At 38.1% G+C, this 25,494-nt stretch overlaps 2 protein-coding genes across 5 annotated transcripts; one reads left to right on the forward strand and one right to left on the reverse strand.

The window, feature by feature from the left end:
• Window positions 1-481: 481 nt before the first annotated feature.
• On the forward strand, window positions 482-18,513 carry tppp (tubulin polymerization promoting protein). 4 transcript variants are annotated; one of them, XM_023330931.1, is made up of 6 exons: window positions 482-687; window positions 3,069-3,544; window positions 10,945-11,022; window positions 12,160-12,495; window positions 16,118-16,271; window positions 16,357-18,513. In XM_023330931.1, the coding sequence occupies exons 3-6, from the start codon at window positions 11,009-11,011 to the stop codon at window positions 16,564-16,566; spliced, it is 714 nt and encodes a 237-aa protein (XP_023186699.1). In that variant the 5' UTR covers window positions 482-687; window positions 3,069-3,544; window positions 10,945-11,008; the 3' UTR covers window positions 16,567-18,513. The 4 variants fall into 4 exon arrangements, with proteins under 4 accessions (XP_023186699.1, XP_005804717.1, XP_023186701.1 ...); XM_005804660.2 differs by lacking the exon at window positions 3,069-3,544 and having other exon boundaries at window positions 483-687; XM_023330933.1 differs by lacking the exons at window positions 482-687; window positions 3,069-3,544 and adding an exon at window positions 7,757-7,776.
• On the reverse strand, window positions 17,858-25,272 carry cep72 (centrosomal protein 72). The gene is made up of 15 exons (XM_014470860.2): window positions 25,188-25,272; window positions 24,865-24,992; window positions 23,755-23,947; window positions 23,548-23,659; window positions 22,992-23,062; window positions 22,851-22,909; window positions 22,566-22,608; window positions 22,083-22,283; window positions 21,789-21,970; window positions 21,600-21,693; window positions 21,331-21,509; window positions 21,122-21,248; window positions 20,923-21,034; window positions 19,088-19,214; window positions 17,858-18,786 (listed from the first exon to the last, which is right to left on the reverse strand). Exons 1-14 carry the CDS (start codon window positions 25,261-25,263, stop codon window positions 19,154-19,156), a joined length of 1,638 nt encoding a protein of 545 aa, XP_014326346.1. The 5' UTR covers window positions 25,264-25,272; the 3' UTR covers window positions 17,858-18,786; window positions 19,088-19,153.
• Window positions 25,273-25,494: the final 222 nt, after the last annotated feature.

Here is a 25,494-nt window from a genome sequence, read left to right on the forward strand (position 1 = left end):
CCACTTCCTGCTGCATGCCTTTAAGATATACATCTGACGTAAGAGAAAATACTGGAGATGCTTCACCTTAAGGAGTGCAGGGTATTACATAACCTCCATCCATGTCCAGCACATCATACTCTGATTGCGTAATAACCGCAGCGCACTGGACATCAAGAAAGCAAAGTTCAGAAGGCAAGTCTGTTAAGAGAAATGCTTCAGCCAATGGAAGAAATAGATTATGAAATATAAAGGCAGTATAGCTGAGGAAAATTTCCTGCGGTCACCCGCAGTTTAGAAATTAAATTAACTCCAACGAGGTTCTGATAAATACTAAATTGCTACTGTGTGCCTAATGCTCTGTTTGCTTATTAGCAGAAATAAGTGTAAATATAGCTTGAATAAAGCTGTCTTTGACATCCTCCTCCATTCATGTTTATGAGCGCTCCGCTGTTTACTGTAGCAGCACAATTTCTACAACAATACAGGGGAAGGCGTTAAACAGCTCCTCGCGCACGGTGGCAGCCAATCAGCGGCCCGGTTTCTCTTCAGCATCTCGCAGGGGATTGAACCATCGGGCAGATTTGAGAGCACGTAGCGGGGGAGGAAGGAGATCTGCGAGAAGGGCTCCGGATCGACGCGCAATATTATGATTTTCTGAAATCGACTGGGAGCGCTGAAGGATTGCGTCACTGGGTGATCGAAACGGTACGGTTAATTAAAACTTGTACTAATGCGTCTCGTTTTGACTTATATGATTCATGCACGAATGCAAGTACGGCTGATTGCAGAGTCCTGCATGTCTCTTTTTACTCTGGTTTTTAATTAGCCTTTTTAAGCAGCCAGGTCATCTCGGTACATTTTTTTTCTTTTTTGCATTGACAGTCTTCTATATGTGGCCGACAATAACAAACTGATCACGTGGACTCTGTGTGAAGCTGTCATTTGCACATTTATGTAACATGTTTCTTTCTGCAAACGCGCTCAGATGCTCTTCAGTCTACAGCAGCTGCGGCCATATTCAGTAATATAAACATGATGAGCTTTCTGCCACAGTGAAGGGTCCTCTAGTAAACATTATTTACGTTTCTGAATGATACAGGGGCTTGTATGCTGTAGCCTTTACGTCAAGCTGTTGTTTTTCTGTAGGTGGTTATATAATTATCAATGAAAAAAAAAAAGTTCCCCTCCCTCTAATATTAGCTTCCCGAAAAATGGAGGACAGGATGTTCTTGTGATTATAGGGACCCCTGGTAAAAGTGTGTAAACAGCCTTTAAAACATACCCATCTTTTATAGCAGTATCATAAGCTCACACTAAAAAAATGTAGGAAAGTCTTCTGTTTAGGCATAATTATTTTTCATAGAAATCCTACGAGGCACAATTCCTGGTGCTGTTCTTAACATTTTATTCAATTAAACAACATCTAATCTTCTAAAACATTTTGCAAGGTTTAAACATAATAAGAGAAGAATCTTTGACCATCTCTTTAAATCCAACACAATCCTGAGTTCTTGCTTAACCTCTCTTCTCTTTAACTAATGGTCAAATGTAAATTTGTTTTTACGCTTTGAGTCATTATCCTGCAGAAAGAAGCAATAATCAGACACAATTTTATTTTAAATCTATAGTCTTCAAGTGACACCTGATATACACCTAAAAAGGTTCCTCGCACCTTTTTTTTTTTTTTTTAAACCGGCCCACAGGATCACAAATCCTTCACTGTGCTCCACAGCAGACATGAGATGCCTTTACACACATTCAACCTAAGTTTTACACTAAGCCCACTTGGGAAGTTTGTTGCTGAAAAGCTCAATCTTGTTCTCATCTGACCAAAGTACATTGACGTCCTTGTATAGTTTGGCAGATTTTTGCCACTGTGGAAACATAAAGTTGCGACCAGCCCCGTTTGTCACAGTTCAAGCTGTCAAACTTTCTCATTTATGCATATTAACAAAGAAGACATTCTCTTGTAGCCACTTTCTGATTGATCACAAACAGTACCTGAGTGGCAAGTTCTCTTGTCCTTCCCAGTTTGAAGAGTGGCTATATGAGGAATGAGCGTCTGTGTCACATCATATTTATATTTCATGGAAACAGAATGATGATGTTTATTACTGTTGTTGCCTCATTTATGACTGGCTAAATGCTGCAGGCAGCTTGGTTTGGACCATAGCTGTTTCTTCTTGAATATCTGTGTTGTTTACAGATAGCTGTAAACATCATAGATATGTTTACAGCTGTCTGCAAACATATCAGCTGTGTAACTCAGCAGAGTGCGCTGTATACGTAATTGCTGGAAGCCTTAATTGAAACGGGTTGTAAAGAGTGTGAAAAATAACTGGTGGTGTTTGCGAAAACAAATGATTTTCGATGTTGATTTTTTTTTATTTCTTCACCAGTGGCATATCAAAATCAAAGGTTGAATTCATGAGATAATGATATTTCATTAAAAGATTTATTTATTTTAAGACTTTCTTCTCATTTTTACCAAGGGAGTGCAATAAACGAGTCCATCGCCACACTGTAATCACATCATTATACTGCAAAGCTGTTTGACAGCTAATTAATGATAGTCCAAATAGTCTCAAACTGAGATTTGGTTACAAATGTGATCATAGAAAAAAAAAAACTGTTTTCTTCTTACTGTTTGCCTCTGCTGCCATATTCTCCCCAGAGGTTGAATTGGGTTTGCCTGAAATAAAGACATGGTGACTTGAGTTTGTCCCAGATTTCAGCACAGCTTAACGTTGCGCTAGTTCAAGGGCCTCTGGGCTCTGTCACAAGCAGTTAACCTCAGAGTGTACTGTAAATTATCTCATTTTGTTGGTGATGGCTCAAATCCCACAGATCTTTATAGAATCAAGAGAATGTCCTCAGAATAAATAGGGACCGTAGATCCATATTTATTTGGAGGGGGAGAATTAGGAGAGTTGAACTCCTAAGCAGCCAAAACGTTCTAACATCCAGTCTGCTTTAATCAAAAATAACATGAATCATGCTTTTCCCAGGAGACTTTGCTTCATCTTAGCTGTGTTGATGACACCTTTGTGTATTTGATCATGCATCTTTTTTTTTCTTTTTTTTAGTAAAATGAAACAATTGCAACAGAACCATTGGGCTTTCTCATATGCTGCCTGTGCTTCTCGGGATGTGGCTGCCAACAATAACTGCTGCAGTTTGTTTAAAACATCTCTATATCCCTCTGCCTGCCAAGATATTTGAGTCACCAAGCAGTTTGGATTACTGCAGAGACGAGGACTCTGAGACAGATTGTCGGTGATCTTAGACTTTGGGCTCAACTTTGTGATTTTTGGGGGTTTTTTTCATGCTGTGCAGCAGCAGAGCGAAGAGGGGACTGTCATCAAACTGGGCACCGACTTGGAGGCTGTATTTAGATTAAGTAAACCTTGTTTAATAAAGAGGCTGGGATTGTTGTGTCTTTTGTTGAAGCATGCTTGCAGCTCCGGAGTGAGTCTGGTTGTATCATCTATTACTTAAGCATTCAAGAAAAACGGATAGAGGAGCGCAAATTACAAAGAACATCACTTTTCTGGATTTAAAGGTGAGGCTTTAAAGTTACTTTTTTTTCCCACAACTTTTAAAGTCAATGGAACAAAAAAGCTTTAAAAGAGTAGTTCATGATTTTTGAAGTAAGGCTCCCTTAAAAATGCCATAGGCCAATAACCTCTTACCTGCAGTAGATAATCTCAACCGTCTTGGTGTCTTTATTTAGGAATAATCTAGATCAGTTGAACCTGGAGGCTGAAATTAATGGCTAAACTGATAAGGGCCAAGATTTCTACTGTCTGTTAATTAGTCTTTTTTCAGTCTTATCAATTTTGGGATATTTCTATTTTATGAACCTTTAATCCATTCTTACGCTTGCATTGGTTGGTTATTTACAGACAGACTGATAATTATTTACCTGGGAAATGAAGGCAGGAGGCAGTGCACCACCAATGTTCTTTCTGTGTTAAACTTGTCCTGTGAGTCTCTTGGGTATCATTTCTTCTAAGAGAGAGTCGGCATAAGTCGTTGCTTTGTTTGTGTTTTGTGAAGGTTATTTGACTATATTTCACTTTTGCATGTTAAATTGAAAAATATACAAATAAAGTTAAAAAAACAAAATTCCTGTGAATGGTTTGTGTCTGGGTCGCAGTTGCCGATGGAATAAAGCTCTTTCAAAAATATTACTATTACAACCATTCAAGTAAATGCTGCTTTATTCATTTTTACATGTGCTGTTCTCAGTTTGTGGTATATAAAGGAAGTCCGGTAGTTGGCCATCATCTTTAATATTAATGTAATGTGTAAATCATCATCATCAACTGTTTTTCAATATGTAACTCATATGTAACATGAGTAAACACAGATGAGGTTTTGAAAAAGAATTAAATCCTACTGTTCTAGATGTGAAATAAAATTAAAGTCAGTTTCAGCTAAAACATATTTGAAAAGATTGGTCATCTTTTGATTATTTACATATCTTTTTCACACACAGTTGGAAGATTCAAGGTAGATGTAGAAAAAAAACACCTTTGGATTTTTTAGATTTGTTTAAGTAGACGTTCTTATTGTGCAGAAAATTATCTCTTTTTGTCATTCTGCTTTTTACAGATTGACACTGAGAGTTTTGTAGCCTGATGTTAGCTGGTGAGTTAGCCAGGCTAGCTGCTCTTGTGGCTTAACACACATGCTGCTCTAGCCCGTGTGTTGACTGCATTTTCAAGCAAGAAATACCCTATAAACAGCAATGGGTGGAGCTCCTTTAGTCTCCATGCCTCGACTTTATAAACATTTCACTGTGTGGGAGCGACTGCAATGTGTGCCAGAAAAGGTAAGGGAGGGGTAGTGAGGTGTTACTTCACTCCACATAGCCGGACAAGACTCCAGTCACGCTAATGTTTTATAAAAATAACTTTTAACAGCATAAAAGGAGGAATATTTTGGGGATTTTGAAACCATAACTTATCAATTTATTTTTTGGAATACCAACCCATCCCCATTTCTCAAATTTTTAACATAACCAGTTAAAACTTGGACACATCTGGCTTAGTCCTGTAAGTTGAACCTGTTTCAGTTTGCAGCCGTGAATGTCTGATAAGGTCACATTCCAGAGCATCTGTCTGGGAAGGATGCTGGTCTGGACAGAAGACAGATGGGATCTCTGCATGCCCACTCACTGTGACGCCCTGATGGAGGTGTACACTGTCTTCTTGCTCCACCACTCGCACACATCACTTTGACAACAGTGACATCACTTCATGAGCTAAACACCATCTGTCAAATTAGCAGCGCAGTCTTTTCTCTTCAGTACCAATGTATTTCAGTCTTTATGTTTCGTTTACCTTCTCAAGAGCAAATCCAGTGTTTTTGGTTACGGCACACCCATTGTTGCTATGAATAGAAGCAGTTCAAATTGGGTCAGTTTATTGTTAAAGCATTCATCTGTGCAGTGGAGGGCCAGAAGGCAAGCGTATGTAAGCATGCTGTCATCCAGTCGCAGATTTGTCTCTGGAGATCTGCCTCTAACCAAACGGCAGCTCGTTTGTATGGAGCAAATTGGAGCAGAAAACATGGCACAGTTGTAAAATGATCGTTGTGCTGATCAAGTTTCAGTGAAACGATGCGGCCCCATAAAAAAAAGACATGTTGGATTGCCTTGTCTTTTGTAAAATGATTAAAAATGACTGTATCCCCTTAATGTTAATGGAGACTCTTTTATGTGTTGGTGCTGCTTAAGGAGGGTGAGCACTCAGGCAGCTGAATTGTCATAACCATTCTATTTTCAGGGTGAACGGATGACACAACATACAGTTTATAATTATTTAGAAATATGAATTGGGAACACAAGTTTGATTCTGTGGATTTTCTACACCCAGAATTATATTCATACACTCACATTGGCAAGGCATATTAGGAAGGTTCTAAAACAAATTGTGGTTTTTGCAGCCATCAACGAGATCATGTCATAATGCTGGCTGGATATTTGAACAACTTTCTATGGTTGGTTTTCTAGCTTTTCTATGAACCCTACCAATGCTGCCAAGAAGGATTATAAAACTGTTGTTTTTAAAACCACTGCATCTGTATGTTGGATTATCATCAATGTACCATAAAAGGACTGGTGAAAAATCAGCCTGAAAAGCCAAATTAAAATGAATACATACAGGGTAAACAGAGCATTGGCAGGAAAGACATTCAGTGTATAAGTGTGATTGTGGCTTTATGTCTGCATTTTTGTCTAAGTTATTTATACAGCTTGGTTGCAAAACCGTAAAGCTGATGGGATAGGTTCATTGCATCTAATCTACGTGAATCAATTGAGCTTTAATATTTGTGATTAAATTAATTTATTGGATAAAACAGCACACCGACTTGCTCACACTGGCAATAAACATGGTATTTAATAATACTGTTGCATGATATTCTCTCATCTTTTTCTCCACTGTCACATACATCGCTGCATGTAAGAGTTAAAAATTTAGCTGGAAAATATTTTTCACCCATAGATGTGTTTTATACTTGCAAACTGATTATCCTTAAAGAATATTCATGGTTTTTACTTCCACCTTCACAATTATTCATCCTGACCTGTGCCCTGATTACATCAGTACTAATAATTGTATTTGTATCCTCTGGGCATCATCCAAAAACATCTAGTTCACAAATAAACTGCTCCTATTATTATCAGAGCTCCTTCCACTACATACTTCTTTTCTACAACTCTGTTACTTCCCAATTATTTACTGATCTTATGGTTTTGTCTCTTACGTTCTCTATGACCCAGTTCCTTTATTACATTGATATTTTTCATCACATGACGTCATCTTCTTTCTTTATTACTCATATTACCATCTTCATCCTCATGGTCAGGCTGGATTCTCTCTCTGGGTCATGAAAGACCAAGTTGGAGAAAGAGAGTTAGTTTTTTTTTTTTTTTTTAAATCAATTGAAGTGCTTTATATATAAGCAAGTAGATCATGCTAAACAAATTTATGTTACATTTTGGGTGTTTTTATTTAAGGTAAAATGTGGAAATCTTTAATCGTTCCATGCCCAGATGTAATGTTTAAATCCTGATTCACAAAGCACTTTTTTAATACTGGCTCACTTTATTCAGTCATTTTCTGTTTTTGAAAATCACAGGCAGACCTGCAGAAAGGAAATGAGCACAGAGGTGACAGAGGGACAACGTGTAACAAGGATTGAAAAGCCAAAAAGCAGACTTTAAAATTAATTAGCATTTAAGCTGCCTAGTAAACATAATTTGATAAGACATCTTTGCAGTTTGATCGAATGGATTTGCCCGTGTTTGCTTTGTAGCTACAGAAGGATTTCTAGGTTTCTTCGTATGAATTTTATTTCATTTTGCATTTCAATACTGTCACATTGAGGCTTTAGGGACCTCTATCTCATTTGTCTTGGCACAAGTGTTGGATGACATATGACAGAAAGCCCTGCTGTCAATAGTGTTGCTCTGCGATGTCACCATGTCTATGTGTTCAGAAATGGGCATGGGGTCAGACAGAGCAGCCACTCGCACCACACAATGGGTTCCTAGTGTCCATAGCTATAAATGCCATTATTCATACACATTAATAATCTCTTCTGTTTTCTCTTATAATGAGTGGCTTAATATAATGGCGTTATGCACTGTCCGTGTGTGGCACTTGAAAACGTGAACTTTTCTGAGTATTTAAGTATCATGTGTACTTAGTGAGGTCACAGTTGAGACTGTGGGTCACTTGGTCAAGGAGACAAAGCCCTTCACTTTTGCCACAGCTTCTGGGGGTGAGTGAACGCTCTTTACCGGCGACTAAAGGGAGCAGATGGTTTAATCCACAGAAAGTTGCTCTTTCTCTGGATTGCATGTTGGATTTATCTTTTTTACTGTTGATTGTGAGTATTCTATTTTAGTGGCTTTGGGTCAAACCTTCATTTCTTTAAGGATGCTGAGCTAAGTATGGGGGCAGCAGAAAGGTGAGCAGAAACCCTTCAACTGGAATTAGATTATTATGATATCTTTCTATAAATGTGCTACAGGCAGGACTACATTACGTTCACACTTTGTGTTTCGTTTTACCACCTTGTACAAGTATTAAAAGCTGACTTAAGGAGGAGTGAGGCTGCTGCTCTTTTATTTATAGATGCAAATCAGGTTGCTGTGTTTAGAGAGAAACCCCTCAGCTCAAACTGTGTGAAGTCATCCTGAGGAAAATAAAGAAAATAAGTCACAGCACAGCAAACCAATGCCAAATAGGAATATTATACTAAGGCTTTGATTAGGTAACAAATAATTTCAATGTCAACCTTAATCTTCTTTCTTTGGAGACTGTTGAAGTTAACACGTTTGTTCCACTTTGAGTTTTGGATGTTTCTCTGCACATTGGTGTACATTACATAATCAGGTCAGAATCACTTTAAAATCATGATTGTTGCCATAAAGACTGGGAGGCTGCTTCATAAAATTTGGTTGTTGTCAAACTGCTTGTCTCTTTCCATTACTATGACGCAATAACTTGAACTGCATGTCTTAAAATATCAAGCTGCTCATTTTTATTATTAGTTGTAACCAAAAATGGAGCCTCTCCACTTTGCTGCAAACCCAGCTGGGTACATTTTGAGATGCATGATCAGGCTTTTACTGACCAACCCTAACTTCTCGTTCTTTTTCTGGTCTAACCTGCAAAATTCTGTTTTGACCAAATTAGTTTAAATTTTTTTTTTAAAGTTTTCTTATTGGAAGTAGCAGTTTTGAATCCAGTAGAAAAATAAATAATTTCAAGATCTATTTTTATCTTTTAGTCGGACTCAAAGGTGCTTCAGTGTACTTTAAATCCACCTCTGTGGGTCTAACTGGTGATGTGTTTGTAGACATAAAATGGAGGGAGTTCTGAATTTGGTATATGGCATTCTGATCACTGATTAGAGACACTATTAAGAGTTTTGTATAAAAATGGAAAAATAGACAAGTTTACACTTACCTAAATTATTTTTTCAATACATTATCTAAAATGGTTATAGCTCTATCAACTGTTTCTAGAGTTTTATCCAACATGACACTTGCTTCTCCACTGCTCAATAAACGCATATTGTGTTCCTATTGATGTTCCCATATGGAGTAGTTTGCTCAAGAGTAAGAGTTAGGCTAATGCTAACATTGTTCATCTCTGACCTTGTCTCCAGAAAAATGTTGTTCTGCTTCATACCACTTTGCTTTGAATCGCTTTACAATTTAATAACTATGTCTCAGCTGTGGTCAGACTCAACAGCAGCTGTTTAGGCATATTGAGCACAGCACTCAGAGTAATACACCTGACAGAAAACTTTAACCACCAATACAGCCTATCTCCTCCACAGTGAAAGACATTTTAATCAACAAAAACCTTTGGATTCTTCGAGTAAACCCCCAAAAATTTCCAAGCCGTACAGATGAAATAGGCCTTTTTTTCTTAAAAACTGACTGTACCTGTGGTTTGCTGGCTCACACTTTGGGTGTCACTGTCATAAAACCACAGACAGCAGCCCCAAAAGAGTTGAGTCTTGTTAGGACCCATTTCAGTTCGTTTTTCATTGTGCTTAATTGTGTAAATGTGATGCCATTCTGTCAAATACTGTAAATTAGCTTGTAGTGTAAATATATTACATTAATAAGTTGCTAAAAACTCAGCTAATTGTATGACTAAATTTAAAACCATGCAAAGTATTGCTAAAAAAATGTTGAGTTTGAAATTTGATTAGAGTGTGATATCATGGCTACAAACGATCTTTTCCATATTGTATTTGTAGAAACATAACCGAGTGAGCGCTCTTAGGAGCAAATTATCTTTGACTTATTTTTCCTCTGTAACCTTGTCAACAAGAATTTAGGCAGTTAGAAGAAAGTAAACTGCTCACGGGTGTTCCCCATGTACTTTATACACTTTGTACCTTGTAAAAATGTCGTCTTTGTAAGTATTTGTGTGTTTGGATGACACTCAGACATCTATTGTTGTTTTTTCTGTGGTTGATCAAATGTAGAGCAGAGTACATGATCTTTGAGTGTAGCATCTATTCTTACTTGTAGAATTGACAGCACGTTGAAGTAGCTGTCACTTTCATTGCGATTTTTTATTTTTATTTATTTTTTGGACATTTTAATTCCTGCATTTCTGGTGGAAAATCTGCCTTTTGGATGCTGGTTTGTTATTTGCGCTATTACCTTTTATAGTTTGCACATTTGTTATGATGCGTAACCGTAACAACAAGGTAGTTTACAACAGCAGCTGAGTTCACCAGTGTTATTTTGTAATGCATCATTTTTGTCCTTACTAAGATTCTGACCCAACACCCCAATGCATTTGTAGCAGTATCTGGTGATTTTTAATTACACTTCACCCTATGCTACACTGCCATCGCTTCAAAAGTTTAACAGCCGCTCTTCCACATAAAGCAAGACACTGGATTTGTATTCCACAAAAAACTCAAAGACTCATACATCTCCAAAGCAAGACCTCCTCTTGGAAAATCAGATCACAACATTGTTTTCTCCACTCAGAATATAAACCCCTTGTTCAGAGACAACCTTTAAAAAAAGGACTGTGAGAAAGTGGTCGCAGGAAGCTAAAGAAGCTCCACGGGGTTGTTTCAGTGTAACAGATTGGATTGCTCTGTGCAACCAATATGAAGAAGACATTTATGCTTTGACTGACTGTGTGTGACTGACTATATCAACGTCTGAGTGGACAACACTATTTCCACTAGAACAGTCAGATACTTTTCTAATAGCAAACCTTGGATGACCAATGATCTGAATGAACTGTAGACAAAACAAAAGTCTTCAGTTTTCTTTATTAACAAGATCTGAAGAATATTGTGTTTTTAAGTCTATTCTCCTTTCTGTTCTGGCCTCTGTTTTAACTCGTATGCTATCGTAAATCACCTCCATCCTTATATTTTCTTCTTCTTTTTTTTTTACAGCACAAGAAGAAACCAAAAATCATCTAATACAAGCATTTCACAGGACTCAAATTCCTATTCAACCATGGGAGACCAGAAGTAAGTTTCAGTAGTCATCTATTTAAACTAACATTATATTTTACAATGAATGAATATCTGACTTTCTCCTTTTGATTTATTCGGCCTTAAATTCTACAGGTATTTGTTAATGAGTTTCATGTTGGTGCCAGAACTTATAAGGCATTTTTACACTCATCGTGAGTCTGGGAACACATCTAACGTTTCCAGCCCTCTGGGAAAATGTTGAAAACGCCTCACAAATTGACAAGACCAAAAGCAAGTTGTGACTTGACCTCAGAGCATGATTGACTTTTTTTTTTTTTTTTTGCCGCAGAACTGTTTGGACTTGCGTGGGATCTAATCCCATGCAGATATGGATTAGATCATATCTATAGCTGAAACCAGATATTTACATTCACTGAATAAAAAGAGACAAAATTTTTTTCTTGCAGTCTGTGGTTAAAGCAGACCAAGCTTTTCTTGTTTAAGCTTAGGTAGAATTACAAAAAATATTTCTATTGTGCTAAATGCCAGAAAACTTGGGAAGAACATTTTTTGTAACATTCTTTGAATTCAAAATTAACATACATTTTGTCTGTATCAGGGACAATTGCCTTTTAAAATGTTTGACTTGGGTCAAACGTTTTGGGCCTCCTTCCACCAACTTCTGATAACTAAACTAACACATTTGAGTTAATTGAAGTGTCTTAAGGATGACAAAATCAATGTTTTGGTGTGCTCATCACAAACCCCAATCTCAGTCCTTTGGAGAAGTTGAGGGAAGATCTGAAGAGACATGCGCGAATAAGGCGGCGTACAAACCTGACCGAGTTCCACCGGTACTGTCAGGAGGAGTGGGCCAGAACTCCTGGAAACTATAGGGAGAAGTTTGAGGAGGGGAGCAGTTATCCCAGATACTGATACTTCCTTTCTATCTGCATTCTTTTAAATTAATCCACCTTAATATATGTACTTATTTTATGAATTGTAGCATTTTGCCTATGAGAAAGTCACTTTTTTTCTACAATCACATATATTTTATTCACTGCTTATTCTTATTTTATCTAATAGGTCAATAATCTGTTTTCAGAGGGGCTTTAGTAGATGTAAATTAAAGATTTTCAGACGTACTTCTCATATTTAAAGCATGGCCAAACATACTTTTTCCGCCTGCAGAGACAACATAGACGACTTTAAAGTCCAGACAGCTAAGCACCCCAACATGAGCGCAGTCCCTCTACGGCCACACAGTGAACACTCTAAAGACCGAACATCCAAAAGGCTTTCGACGGAGTCTAATGGGACCAGTGATGGAGGTATGGGCTCGTCCACACCGGTGGAGATCACCGCTTTGGAAGAGTCCTTTCGACGCTTTGCCATCCATGGTGACACTCGTGCTACCGGCAAGGAGTTGCACGGCAAGAACTGGTCCAAACTCTGTAAAGACTGCGGTGTGATCGATGGGAAAAACATCACCCTCACTGATGTTGACATTGTTTTCAGCAAAGTCAAGTAAGTAAGCCATAAATCTCATGTTAAAATGAAAACATAATGCTATTACTGTAGTGCTCTTAAATGTTCCTGTTTATTCTACAACTATTTAGGCTAGATCTATAAAAATACATACTACTTCAGGCATGTTTGTGCATTTATTTTTGGATTCAAATGCTTTTGAAGAACTGATTGCTCCAGATCAGGGTAAGATAAAATCACTGTGAGCTTATTATAGACCAAGAAAGCTCACAGTCTTCATTAGGTACGAAATGATGACATCTGTTCATGTGTTCATTTAATTCAGATGAAGCTCTCCATCAGAAAGCAGCCAGAGCTAAAGGCCAGATATGGCTCATCTTTTATCTCCTCAGGCTTTGCTGATTCATATTTTAATGTCTGATTTTACTGATGTAGAGTCGCTACAACAATGATTGTGACCTCAATATCATTTGACAGCTAAAGAAAAGGTTTTTATCCGCACAGCTAAACTAAACTATTACCAGGGTATTTTTTTTATTTGTCTTTGGCCATAAATATGCTATTGTTAACAGCGCATGTGATAGTCACAAATAATTTAGCAAATAAAGTTTACATTTAAACATGTACAGCATAGACAATTTAACTAAATCCTGCAAAGTTTGGATTTGTTAATTAATTGTAAAGTTTCTGTTTTGCTGGTGTTCAAGAATGTATTTGTTTTTAGCAGTTTTGATGTAGATGGAGGTCCTTATTAAAACTGAAAAAATAAAATTATCCTTATATTTCATGTTAGTTAAATGTATTATTTACATTTATTAGTAGAAATGTATGATAAGAACTTAAAAGTTTGACATATAGTATTATTCTGAATAATATCAGAATAGCACTGATTATTCTGGTATTAGAGAGAATAATTTAAAAAAGTGGTGATGAAAAATTTGTACTTAGAAACCCATTGCAGTCTTATTGTTAACAGGCGGTACGGCTGCACCTGAATATCACTGCAAAGCCTGTCAAACACAAATGCTGCTCATATAAAAAACAACCGCTCATCTGAATAAAAAAATAATAATTTTCAGATTATTCAATATTACTATACCAAGACACCACATGCATTAACTAGTGCAGTTGTATCACTAAACAGCACACTATAGACTGTATGTAATTCTGTTTCCAAAGACATTGATATTTCTGTTCTTAGAACCAACTGTGGAAAAAAAAAAGTTCTAATAGTAACAACCCCAATAGCACTTTTAGTATTTTGGTATTGCAAAAAAATAAAAAATTATCCTAAAACTAAATCCTAAATTAAACACCTGGCTTTTAAAAAATGTGTAACTGGAATGAGTGTACATTATATACCTGTACAATCTTTCTTTTTAACTGAGACATTAAAGGGATACATGTCAGACATGTAGCTTGATTGGTTGCTTGTGCATTACCTTATTTCAGTCATTAATGTTTATTAATATATCCATGAAAACTAACCTTTGCCTTCCTCACCTTTGCACTAAGTCTAAGCAATTTTTGTTGTTTTGAGACACCTGCAATGACACCATCTCTGTTGGCATGGGAATGATCTTCTTGGCAAGTACAAAAAAGGATCTAGTGGGTGACTGTGCAGCTTTGTTTACACCCTGATCTGTTGGCCAATACTGAGAAATGTGCCAACAACGTTCTGCAGAATCACTGCAGACATGTAAGAAACTAAAAGTGGATTCTGTCTTGTTAGGCTTGGTGGATTTGCGCTCATTTGCATACAATAAGTCTTACATGTAAATGTTGCATCTCAAGTGCTGAGGATTATCAGGTACACCCACAGTATATTGGGAAGAATACTGAAGTACATTCAGGAGATTTGTGTACAGTTCAGAGCCTCCCAGGAAAGCAGAGATACAGTAGAGCGAGGGGTGAAGTTTTGTGTAGTTTCTTAATTCAGGCATATCTGAGCAGGGGAAGAAGAGCCTCCATTCTTGATTATTACACCGTACATTTATTTTTAACCTGGGTCAGTTTATTTATTTATTTCACACACACAACTAAACTCGCACTGGCTAATCACAGTACGGCTCAGGGAATATGGCAGTATGCTGCAAATGAAGGTCTGTCTCTGCTGTAGCTCAGGGCACAAAAACATAGCATAAGCCATGGGCGACAAATAAATAATTCACAATTAATTAGTATCAGCGTATGACAGGGGATTTATTTTCTAGAGTTACTCATATTTTACATTTACTCCCTATTGGACCTGATATTGCTTGGGCCTTTTAATATTTTGCCTTTTTTATTGGAGCATATTTCAATACTATATGTATATATATAAAAAACCATTTGCCATTTCTTGTAAGAAACTGAGCATGTCAGCATGGTGAAACAGAAAAGAGAGATGTGTTGCAGGAGCAGCAGCTGAAAGTCCAGCTTCCTCTCTGACCGTAGACGGCATGAAACAGACGCACAGGATCAGAGCTTCAGATGTTCGCCACTGAATGATCTCCAAAACAAAACCACCACCGGGTCACCGAAAAAGTCAAACTGATAGTAAAGCCCAAACATTTCTTGTTTGCTGTAGTTCGTTGCTATGACAGCACGGTTGCCTGGGGAGACCGTTGGCTTTATAGGCTGTTGTTTGGGTGATTTATCTCCACAGCAATGGGTGTTTGTGTTTGTGTTACTAAGGGCTTTTGATGTAGAAGTGAAACGGGCAAAAGGCGAGTCAAACTGAAGTGCTCTCAGAGCAGCAATGATTGATGACCGGATATTTTCAAAGTGTGATCTGTTACATGGGAATTGAACACCTTCACAGACACTTGGTTGTATTCTAATCATTCTTCTTATCTCATTTTATGATCAACTAAATCTGGCTGAATACTGCCTTACGAGACTTTACAAGTTTTCATCCTCCTTGAACTTTTTTCGCTCTTATAATGTCCCAACCACAAACTTCAATGTATTTTATTAAGATTTGATAACACAAAGAAGCTCACAATTATGAAGTGGGAGAAATAAGATGCATGGCTTTCAAATCTCTCCACAAATAAAAACTGAAAAGAGTGACATGGATTTGCATTTTGACCACTTCTAGAGCCACCTTTGGTTGCAGCCACAACTGCAATTTTTTTGAGGGTATACAGAAACCCTCAAATCTTATGTCTTTTCCCATCATTGTGTTTAGATCCCAATAGAATACAATGAAGTTTTAAAAATTTCACGGCATTTAAAAAGCACCATTTAACTAGTCTGAAATGGATTGTAGCTACATGCATTTAATAGGATCAATGTTAATTATTTTAGACTTAAATGTAATTAGACATTTAAATTACCCATTTGTCCTTTAAGATGTCTCAGGATGGTTCATGTTGTGAGCCTGCAAGATGATAAAAAAAATTAACTGAGCCCTTTTAATCTGTTCTGAGAGGTCTGTTGATAAAGCAAGCTTTAAAAGCTGTGGTTCTGCTGGAGCATCTCCAGATGTTTATGTAAAATGAGATATCACCCAACCTTTCCTCTCTCATTTTGTTTCAAGATAACAGGAACGTCTCATTAGTTGGAAGCAAAACTACCGAAGACATTTACAGTCATTTTTGGGGTTTTATGCTCACATAGTTGCAAGTAAAGCTTCCCCAAATTTAAACTCAAGTCTCCTTCTGCTCCAACTTTTCAGGAAGAAATCCTGCCGAACCATCACGTTTGAGGAATTCAAAGTGGCACTTGGAGAGCTGGCTCGGAAGAAATACAAAGAAAAGACCGGAGAAGATGCTGAGGCCGAGGTCTTCAAGCTGATTGAGGGGAAGGCGCCGGTCATCGCAGGAGTCACGGTAAGACTTCATCCGTCACAAAATTCACATCAGTCTCACCAGCGATCGCCGTTATGACTCGAACGTTCTGCAAACCGCTCCACAGAGAGCTGTGGCCTCGCCCACGGTGAGCCGCCTCACAGACACCACCAAGTTCACGGGGTCGCACAAGGAGCGTTTCGATGAGACCGGCCGAGGGAAGGGGAAGGCCGGCCGGGTGGACCTCGTCGACACTTCGGGATACGTATCGGGATACAAACATCGAGGGACGTATGAAAAGAAAGTGAACAAACCCACTGATGGCCGACCCATGTGAAGGCAAAACATTTCATCAACTGCCAAGATGATTTTCTACAGAGTACTCCTAGAAAGCACAAAAGAATACAAGCTCATACATTTCCCAGCCCATTTGTTTTTATGTGTACGTCTGTGTGTAAGAGAGATTTTTTTAAAAAAAGATGGTTTTTAAACTATTCTCTGTGTGAGAACTGGAAAACTGTTTACATGTATTTTTACGAAGTCATCACCAGCTGGTACATTCCTGTCTGATAGCGAGTTACTGCCAAACACTGAGAAGAACCAATGAGAGGAACCGCTAGAGCCTCTTATGATACGGCCCCTTAATATTCAACAAGCACAATGAACAGAGTGCCAAGAACAAAAACAGAACAATTTGATTAAAAGGGGGAAAAAAATTGCACTTTTTTTATTTGAAATATTTCTATTACCCTGTCTGGTGAAAGAATGATGTCGGGTTAAAGATGACTGGCGCACTTTCTGTTTGACACAGATATAACTGCTGTTTGTTTTGAGAACTTTAATCCCTCATTTCATCTTGAGTGCTTTTTTTTTCACCCGCACTTATCAATTCTGTGTTTAGGAAGTCTGGTGTCCAGTTTTTACGTTTCTTTCATTGACTCACTAAATAATGCGGAGGTTCCTCAAGCCGTTTAAATAATGGAAACACAAGTTTAAACTGTGTGCGTATTTTTTCACGAAAATCTTGTAGGGAGTGATTGCATCCTGGTTAGACAGATGAAAAACATTACACCCTCAAAAAGATCTCAAATTAAGTCATGTTTTTGTTTACAAGAGTAAAATCTCACTTTAAGCAATTTTTTTAAAAGTTATGCATCTGGCCTTTCTGGGCTTCTCTAATTTTGATAAATATACTACACATCTAAGACCAGGGAAGAAAATTAGAGGCATTATAATCTGGCACAACTTTTCTACTTTATAATTCATGAAACATGATAAAAGACCTGCCCTTTCAATAATAGTTTTTAAACATAATTATTCTTCTGATCTTTTGGTATTTAATTATATACAAACCAACATGCATTTAAAGCAGATTATCTTCCCCCACTGGCTAAGCTCAGTTGTACAAGATTGTATTTTCAACGTTTTAGTTATGTTATCTCCTTATCAGATTTATACACAGTAGCTCTAATATATTTGCTTTAAAGTTGTGTATATACTCTAAACTGTTTCTGCCAATTAGCCTAATTTAAGACACTGAATTTTACGTATTTAGTTTTTCTGTATTGCTGTACCTCGTGCATGTTGTGTATATTGCATTTGATTCAGAAGCATATAGATGACAGAGGTTTTTTGTTTTTTTTCCTAAACTGCTGTGCCTGATGTGATTACAGACTACTGGTCAGACCTAAGTATTTCCTTGGTTAAAAAATAAATAAATAAAATTAAGTATTGAAACTGTGGGATCATGATCAAACCTTGTATTTGCCTGCAATGACTGTATGTATTTGTACTTGTACAAAGTAAGCTGTCCTCTAAAGCTGCCCTATTTGTCTGTACCTTTTTTGTGTAAGCTACTGTCATCTAAGGCACGGTAATTACCTGATGAAAGCAGGGGTTTAATGTTTACTTAAATACTCTACCAGATACAAGGGAAAACTGCATACAACAATTTTTGTGTAAAGTATTTTTCCAACATAACACTATTGTGTGTAACACACTACCTGTAGCCTCAGCTGATGAAGAATCATGCATCGAGTGCAAAACTAGCAGCTTTTTGGTGTTAGCTTGAGTATCTTTGTGTTTTTAATGCCAAATATTGTGCACCTTTAATGTGGAGGAAATATTTGTTTTTTTCTAAAAAAAAAAAACCAAACAAAAAAAACTTTTCAAGTACTATTGTGCCCCAGTGCATGCAGTGTACTACTTTTCTTGTTCTCAATGCCTCTAAAAGTGTGTACTTGATTTATATTGCATTACTGAAAATAAATAAGCAGAAAAGATGTATCCGTTTTATGGCCTTTTCAGGGGTTTGCTTCTGCAGCGGTCGCACCATCCGCTCAGTGACCTGTAAAATCCAGATAAAAGCAGCGGCTACATTCAGCTCGCTTCTAAGGCGCTCAGCCAAGTCTCGTATGAAGGTTTGCAGGAGGAAAGTGTGCGTGTGTGAGCGGCTCTTCGGGCCCGAGGCAGACATATAAATAAAGTCACAGTGCAGCTGCAGTCCTGATGCATTCAATCCACGGCAGCATAGAAAGCAGATGGATACACGGCTGACCTGAAAAAAAAAAGAAAAAAATTACAGACACAATCTTGCCACAGATCCAGGAAACGCATCACGACCTTCGTAGTTTCCCCCTAAAATCATTTGTTAACATAACAGCCCTGACACGCTCTTATATACAAGCTTTCATGAATGAATTGCAGTTCTTTTAACTGTTTATATCAAGAGAACACCCCATATATAATCATTCAGAATAAAAGGACACCTCATTAAAATGCAAGCAGACTGTACACAATGTAAATGGCCTGAACTGCAGCCGTTCAAATTAAGCAGAAAATTACAAAAAATAATGTACCTATTGCTTATATGAAGCTTGGCATAATTCTGCTTTGATACGCAATCCTCGTGTCTCAATATGGCTTTAATGTTCCGCGGTTGCCCGAAGCTCAGCAAGCAAACATTCATTTGTAGCCACCAGGGACCTGCAGTATAAACACAAACAACAAATCACACAAACAGAACCCAGCTTTGCTACAGTATTCTCAGGGTCCCTTATTGGGCTTTGACATGACAGGCCGACAGACCAATGATACATGCTTTTGTTAAGAACAAATAAAAATATCTGTCAGGTCCCATTTCCTCTCATTCCATTACATAAAATCTAATGTAACCAGTTCCCTTCAGAAGTCACCAAATTAATCATTTTCAGTGAAGGCCTCAGAGGTTTGTTAGAGAACATTAGGGAACAAAGAGCATCATGGAAACATAGGAACGCAGCCGACAGACCAGGGATGTGGTTGTGAAGAAGATTAAAGCCAGGTAAGGCTATAAAACAATATTTCACCATTAGTCTGACACTTGATGAGTCTGACCTTTCAGGAAGAGTGACGAGAAGAAAGCCATCGTTGAAAGAAAGCCACAAGAGGTCCTCATGTAGTTCCTATATGAGGACCTCTTGTGCTCATGTACAAAATGTTGCAACATACTTGCAACATGTTGCAAGCATGTGCAACAAGGTGACGTTGTTAGATGAAACTGAAATTGAACCTGGTTGGTTTGGTTTATGTGCAAATGTAACGTGTGTTGGAAGACTTGCACTACATATCACCCTAAAAACAATATCTTGGAACATGGCGGAGGCACCATATTCCTGTGGGAATGCTTTTCTTTGACACCGTCAGGCAACTGGTCAGTTGATCAGAAGATCGAGCAAACCTGAAAGAAACTTTGTAAGAAGCTGACAAACAATTGAGACCGAGTTGAAAGTCCACCACCCAGCCGGACAGATATCAAAGCTTACTTATACGTTGCAATTTAACTCCAATTAAAATCTATGGAAAGACTTGAAAATTGATGTTCATAGATGCTCTAAAAAATGTCAACATTTAAACTGGAAAAAAATACAACAAAGTATTCACTTGGCTGCTTGGAATTCAAATAAATGCCACACTTTTCAATTTTTTACTTGTGAATTGTCGTGAAAACAGCTCCAAAAATATATTACTTTATGCAAAATGAAATATACCGTATTTTCCGGACTGTACAGCACACCTCACTATAAGCCGCACCGACACAGTTTTTAAAAAAATACTAGAAACATATATAAGCCGCACCGGGCTATAAGCCGCTGGTATATCCACCGCTCTCGGTTTTCCACTAAGACACAGCGGAGGGCTGCGTTCTTAATAAATCTGCTGGACACATCCCTCCGTCTCCAACGCCGAACCAAGGATTCGTTCACGCTGAGCTTACGTGGAGCGGATATCGATCTGTACTACCAGATCGATATCCCTCAACTTAAAAGCGGCATCATATGAACTTCCTTGTGTCGTTTCCTTGATCAGGGGGTATTAGTTTGAAAACATTTCTCTGTCTTGCTGCTGCTAGAATGTGCTTGTTCTAACTTTCTTCTTTGATTTCCAATTTTAACTTCCAATAATTCACTTCCTGCTAAAGAGCCCCCTGGTGGTTGAAGAAAAATTCGCAGAAAAGCCGCACCGGGCTATAAGCCGCATGGTTGAAAGCGTGGGAAAAAAGTAGCGGTTTATAGTCCGAAAAATACGGTAAATGACTATAAAACACTTTTAAATCTATGGCCGTGACAAGTTAAAAGGTTGTGTGAATGCTTCTGGTGTTTGTGCAGCAAACCCAAGTATAAACACTGACCCAGGGACGATCTCCCATCTTTACCTGTGGCTTTCCTGAAGCATGTTTGACAGTTCTTGGAGTTTCTCGGCCTCCTGCACTTTTATCCGCAGGCCCTCGATCTCTTTCCTCAGCTCCTCCACTTCTGTCTGAGCCTCTAAGGATGAGCAAACGCAAAGAAGTGTTGTTAGTTTAGAAAACAGCCGGAACATGACTCACATTCATCTCTGGCAATCACACCCACCTCGGATCTGAGTAACCGGTGAACTTTTCATCATCGACTTCAGATACTGCCGCTCTAACTTGATGAGTTGTTTTTGCAGGGCGACATTTTCCTCCAACACTATCCTGAGCTGCTCATTCAGTTTGCCCTGGATTAAAAGTGTCAACTCATGAACAACTTTCTTAAAGCTAAAGTATTGTTTGTTTTATTTAAGAGTGGAGGCAACTTACCGCCTCTCTACGAGCTTCCTCCAGCTGGGCGGAGAGGTCACACACTTCTGTTCTGTGTTCGTTCTCTCGTGAGAGCGCTTGAAAGCGAAGCACATTCACATCCTGCCTTAATGTCCTGACCTCAGCCTCCCGACTGGAAATATTGCTCTCCATCATGGAGAGGATCTGCACCGCCTGAGCTACAGCCAAAAATAGATCGGATGAGAACACATTCATCTTCTCTAGATCCTGAGATTGGATGCCTCAAATATTTTTTTTGGCCGGCTCACACAGGAAGCTGTTGTTGTGATGCAGCGATCTCTCCCCCCGCCAGTGTTTGTCCACCAAATTGAGGAGCATCTCCAGGGGTTTCCGGTAACCACCCTGAGAGGGGAATGCAGAGATGTCAGCAAATATAATTAAACAAACATGGAATAATCCGAGGTTCAGCGTACCAATTAGTAAAGAAAACTGCCAACCTTTTTTTTCTTTTCAGCTTGCGGCTGTGGGTCGGATCTCCCTTCCGTCTTGTTAAAGCCCGAGTTGGTCAGCCTGGCCGGATATAGTACGGGGTTAGAGTGATCTGCGAGGTTTAAGCCAGAAAGCAGCGGACTAGGAGGGCAAATGTCACCAAACGAAGAGCCACGGTGGTCACTTCGAGCTAGGAAAATGTGGCAGGTACACAGTTACTGATATGTCATGAAATAATTGTTGCTATTTGTTGACTTGTCCAAGTCTAGTGTAAAGGAGTTCACAGGAAATTAAAAACTCACCAGGATTTGCGGTAAAATGACCCCTGGCCTTGTGTCTGGTCAGGCTGGACGAGTCATGTTGTTTTTGTTTTCCAGGCAAAGTTTTGTGTTTCTCAAAAACAGGACCAAACGACACTTTTGGTCTTTCGGCTCCTTTCGGTGATGTTGAGCTTAGATTATGAGGTAGTGTGTTCATCTGTGAGTCTTTGGACTCAGCAAGAGCTGGGAAATTATAAAGAAGTAAAAATAAATGTTACAAACACGCTCTAGTTTAAAATAATTAAAATGGGCTCTGTCTCCCCCTAGTGGCAACTTGGACTGAACTTCACAACTCGAGCACAACTAGTCTTGAGTGTTAGATTCAAAAGGATGACATCAAAAACTGACCATTTAGACAATATATAGATAAAAGGGGAGAAAATTAGTTAAAAAGTTGCTATTGCTGAAATCTGATATTCTGACTAAGAGTCTTCTAAGAAATAATGGATGAGTTTGAACACTTACAGTTTTTAGTGGAGGAATACCGAAGGATGGACTTGGCCAATTCCTACAATAAAAAAAAAAAGTCATTAGTAAGTTAAAAGATGAAGTAGTAGTTGGGACTTTAAAAGTAGTAACATTTATGGTGCATTTTGAGACATTTTGTAAGTTAAGATAGAATTTTTGAAAATATTTCAAATGAGAAAACTTCCATGTGAACTGAAATCTCTGAAGATTTCAGACATTTTTTGCAATCCGATCAATAAAACAGCTTGATGTAAAATATGAAAAAAAAAAACAACCAATCACCTTCTTTGGAGTTGAACTCCTCTGCACCACAAAGTCATATGGCTCTTCTCTGTTAGGCTCTAAGTAAAGATGTCAGTTTGAAATTTAAGACAATTGTGGAAGAAGCAGATTATAATTTGCTGCCGAACTTTAAAATTTTACCCTCCAAAAGAGAGTCAGCTTCCCCTTGATCTCTGGTAGTTGCTTCAACAAAATTCAACAAAATATCGTTGCTGTGGGTCAGAAGAGAAAACCCGCTGGTCAAAAGGTCACAGCATCATTTTAAGCAAAATTCCAGATGGTCCATGCGAGAAAACTAAAACAGGATTTATGAACATAATCTAAAACATACTGCCAAATCAACACAACAATATTTTGCCATATGGAGGGCATTTCTCATTGCTCTCTATATACCTTCATCCCTCGATCCTGGGAAATGTTAGAGGAAAGACTGCCTGCTGTCCGATTGACACAAGGTATTAATAGCAGAACTGCCAGTGATTCTGGTACTGGCAATTTAGTAAAATAATAATGTTTTCATCCTCTGAATAAACACACAGTGGTCTGAGTGAGATTATGCCATTGAAAGAAAAGAATATTTCTTATAAAGCTTCTTTCATATTTGTACCAGAGGTGCTAATAAAGGTACAAGGTATGATAGTGGTAAGATGAAAACATAATTAAATTTTGTCTAGAATGTGAAGACTTCCTGTGTTACCCTAGGCCCTGCTGTCCATCCAGGGACAAGCTGCTGTGCTGCAGAGAGGGATGTTGAGTGGAGAACTCAAGTATTGCAGCTTTGCGCTCCGTGTCTCTGACTGGAAAATTATCTGTAAAAGAAAGATCATGAATGAATGACTGCACCTAATAAACAAATATCCAGGCCTGTGATGAGCACAGTGTGGACACCTTGAGCATGTCTTACCAAGTTTTCGCAGGCTGGGCATGGCGTGCACCAGATGTGGTCGATAGCCCGGGCAATTTTTAGTCAAAGGGTTTAGCCTGAGGTCCAGTTCCCTTAAAACTGGAAGTTCGTACAGCACTTGTACTTTTTCTAGGGATGGTATGCAGTTATAGTAAAGAATCAGCCTCTCCAGCTTCTTCAAGTGCTTCATCCCCTGGTTATATAAATAGAACAAACTTCAATCAGGAATAAAAATTTTTGTTTTTTCTTATAACTAAACACCATAATTGAGGTAAAAAAAAAAAAAAGAATTTAAAGGAGATGTGTGAAAGACAGGACAACTGATATTCTATGTGAGAGAGACCAAATACTTTCATGTATTTTATTGGGACTTCATGTAAAGACAAACACAAAGTAGAACATGACTGTGAAGTGGAAGGAAAACGATACTTTTGTAGTTGTATTTAAGATGAGATTAAATTACATTCTGGAAATATTAGGTGACAGCGGTAGGCAATTACTCACATTAAATCTTATTTAAAGGTGTCAGACAAAAGGGACTGAATATATACAGTACAGACCAAAAGTTTGGACACAACTTCTAATTCAATGGGTTTTCTTTATTTTCATGACTATTTAAAAGGCGAGAAATCCCACTTATTAACCTGACAGGGCACACCTATGAAGTGAAAACCATTTCAGGTGACGACCTCTTGAAGCTCATCAAGAAAATGCAGAGTGTGTGCAAAGCAGTAATCACAGCAAAAGGTTGCTACTTTGAAGATACTAGAATATAAGGGGTATTTTCAGTTGTTTTACACTTTTTTTGTTTAGTGCATATTTCCACATGCGTTATTCATAGTTTTGACGCCTTCAGTGTGAATCTACAATGTCAATAGTCATGAAAACAAAGGAAACTCATTGAATTAAAAGGTGTGTCCAAACTTTTGGTCTGTACTGTATATGCACGTCACACTTTTACAGTTTTTGTTTGTAAAATAACATTCGTTTCTTTCCACTTAACAATTAAGCACTATTTACTTGTGTTAGTTTGAACGGATTGAAGAAGAATAGCTTAATGAAATAGCTTCTGATACTGTCGTGTACAGAATGAGCTGCAGAGAAACAAACCTCCAACGAAACGATGGCATTGTAAGACAAATCCAGAGATTTTAGACGGCAAAAATTATTCAGAGCATTTCCAAGATGCCTGATTTTCTCCTCATGTGTCCCCGGGAGACTCAGTGTCCGAACATCACCTGTTTAAAAAAAATATTATTTATGCAGGAAACAGCTCATGCTACGTTAGCTTTGGTTAGCTTCTTACCACCGCTCGGGCCTGGGAAAGAGTCTTATAGGTTTACGTTTTCAAAAGGAAAAGCTTGAAAGTGAATAATTTACCCTCAATGTTTACTCGGTTTTATACCGAGCGCTTTTTAGGGAGACCGTCTTACCAAGAAAAGGATGTTTTAACTGAAGTCTGTCACGTATCCATTGCTCTGTTAGTGTTGTCAAACACACCGCCGCCATACTGTTCGAACTTTTGCTGCGTTCACGTACCGTCGGAGGAACGAGTATAGCGAGACAAAATAATGATGAAAATGATTTAGATCAAATGTTTTTACAGATTTGCATATGTTTAAAGAACATCTAAGGTGTGCTAAGTTTTTCTAATATATTCAAATAATGCTCTATATAGGCAATTGTGTCAAAGTTATGTCTAGACATAACTTAAGATTAAACATAACAAAAGATTAGACA

The sequence above is a fragment of the Xiphophorus maculatus genome, chromosome 3 (genome assembly GCF_002775205.1).
Source record: "Xiphophorus maculatus strain JP 163 A chromosome 3, X_maculatus-5.0-male, whole genome shotgun sequence".
Classification (NCBI taxonomy): domain Eukaryota; kingdom Metazoa; phylum Chordata; class Actinopteri; order Cyprinodontiformes; family Poeciliidae; genus Xiphophorus; species Xiphophorus maculatus.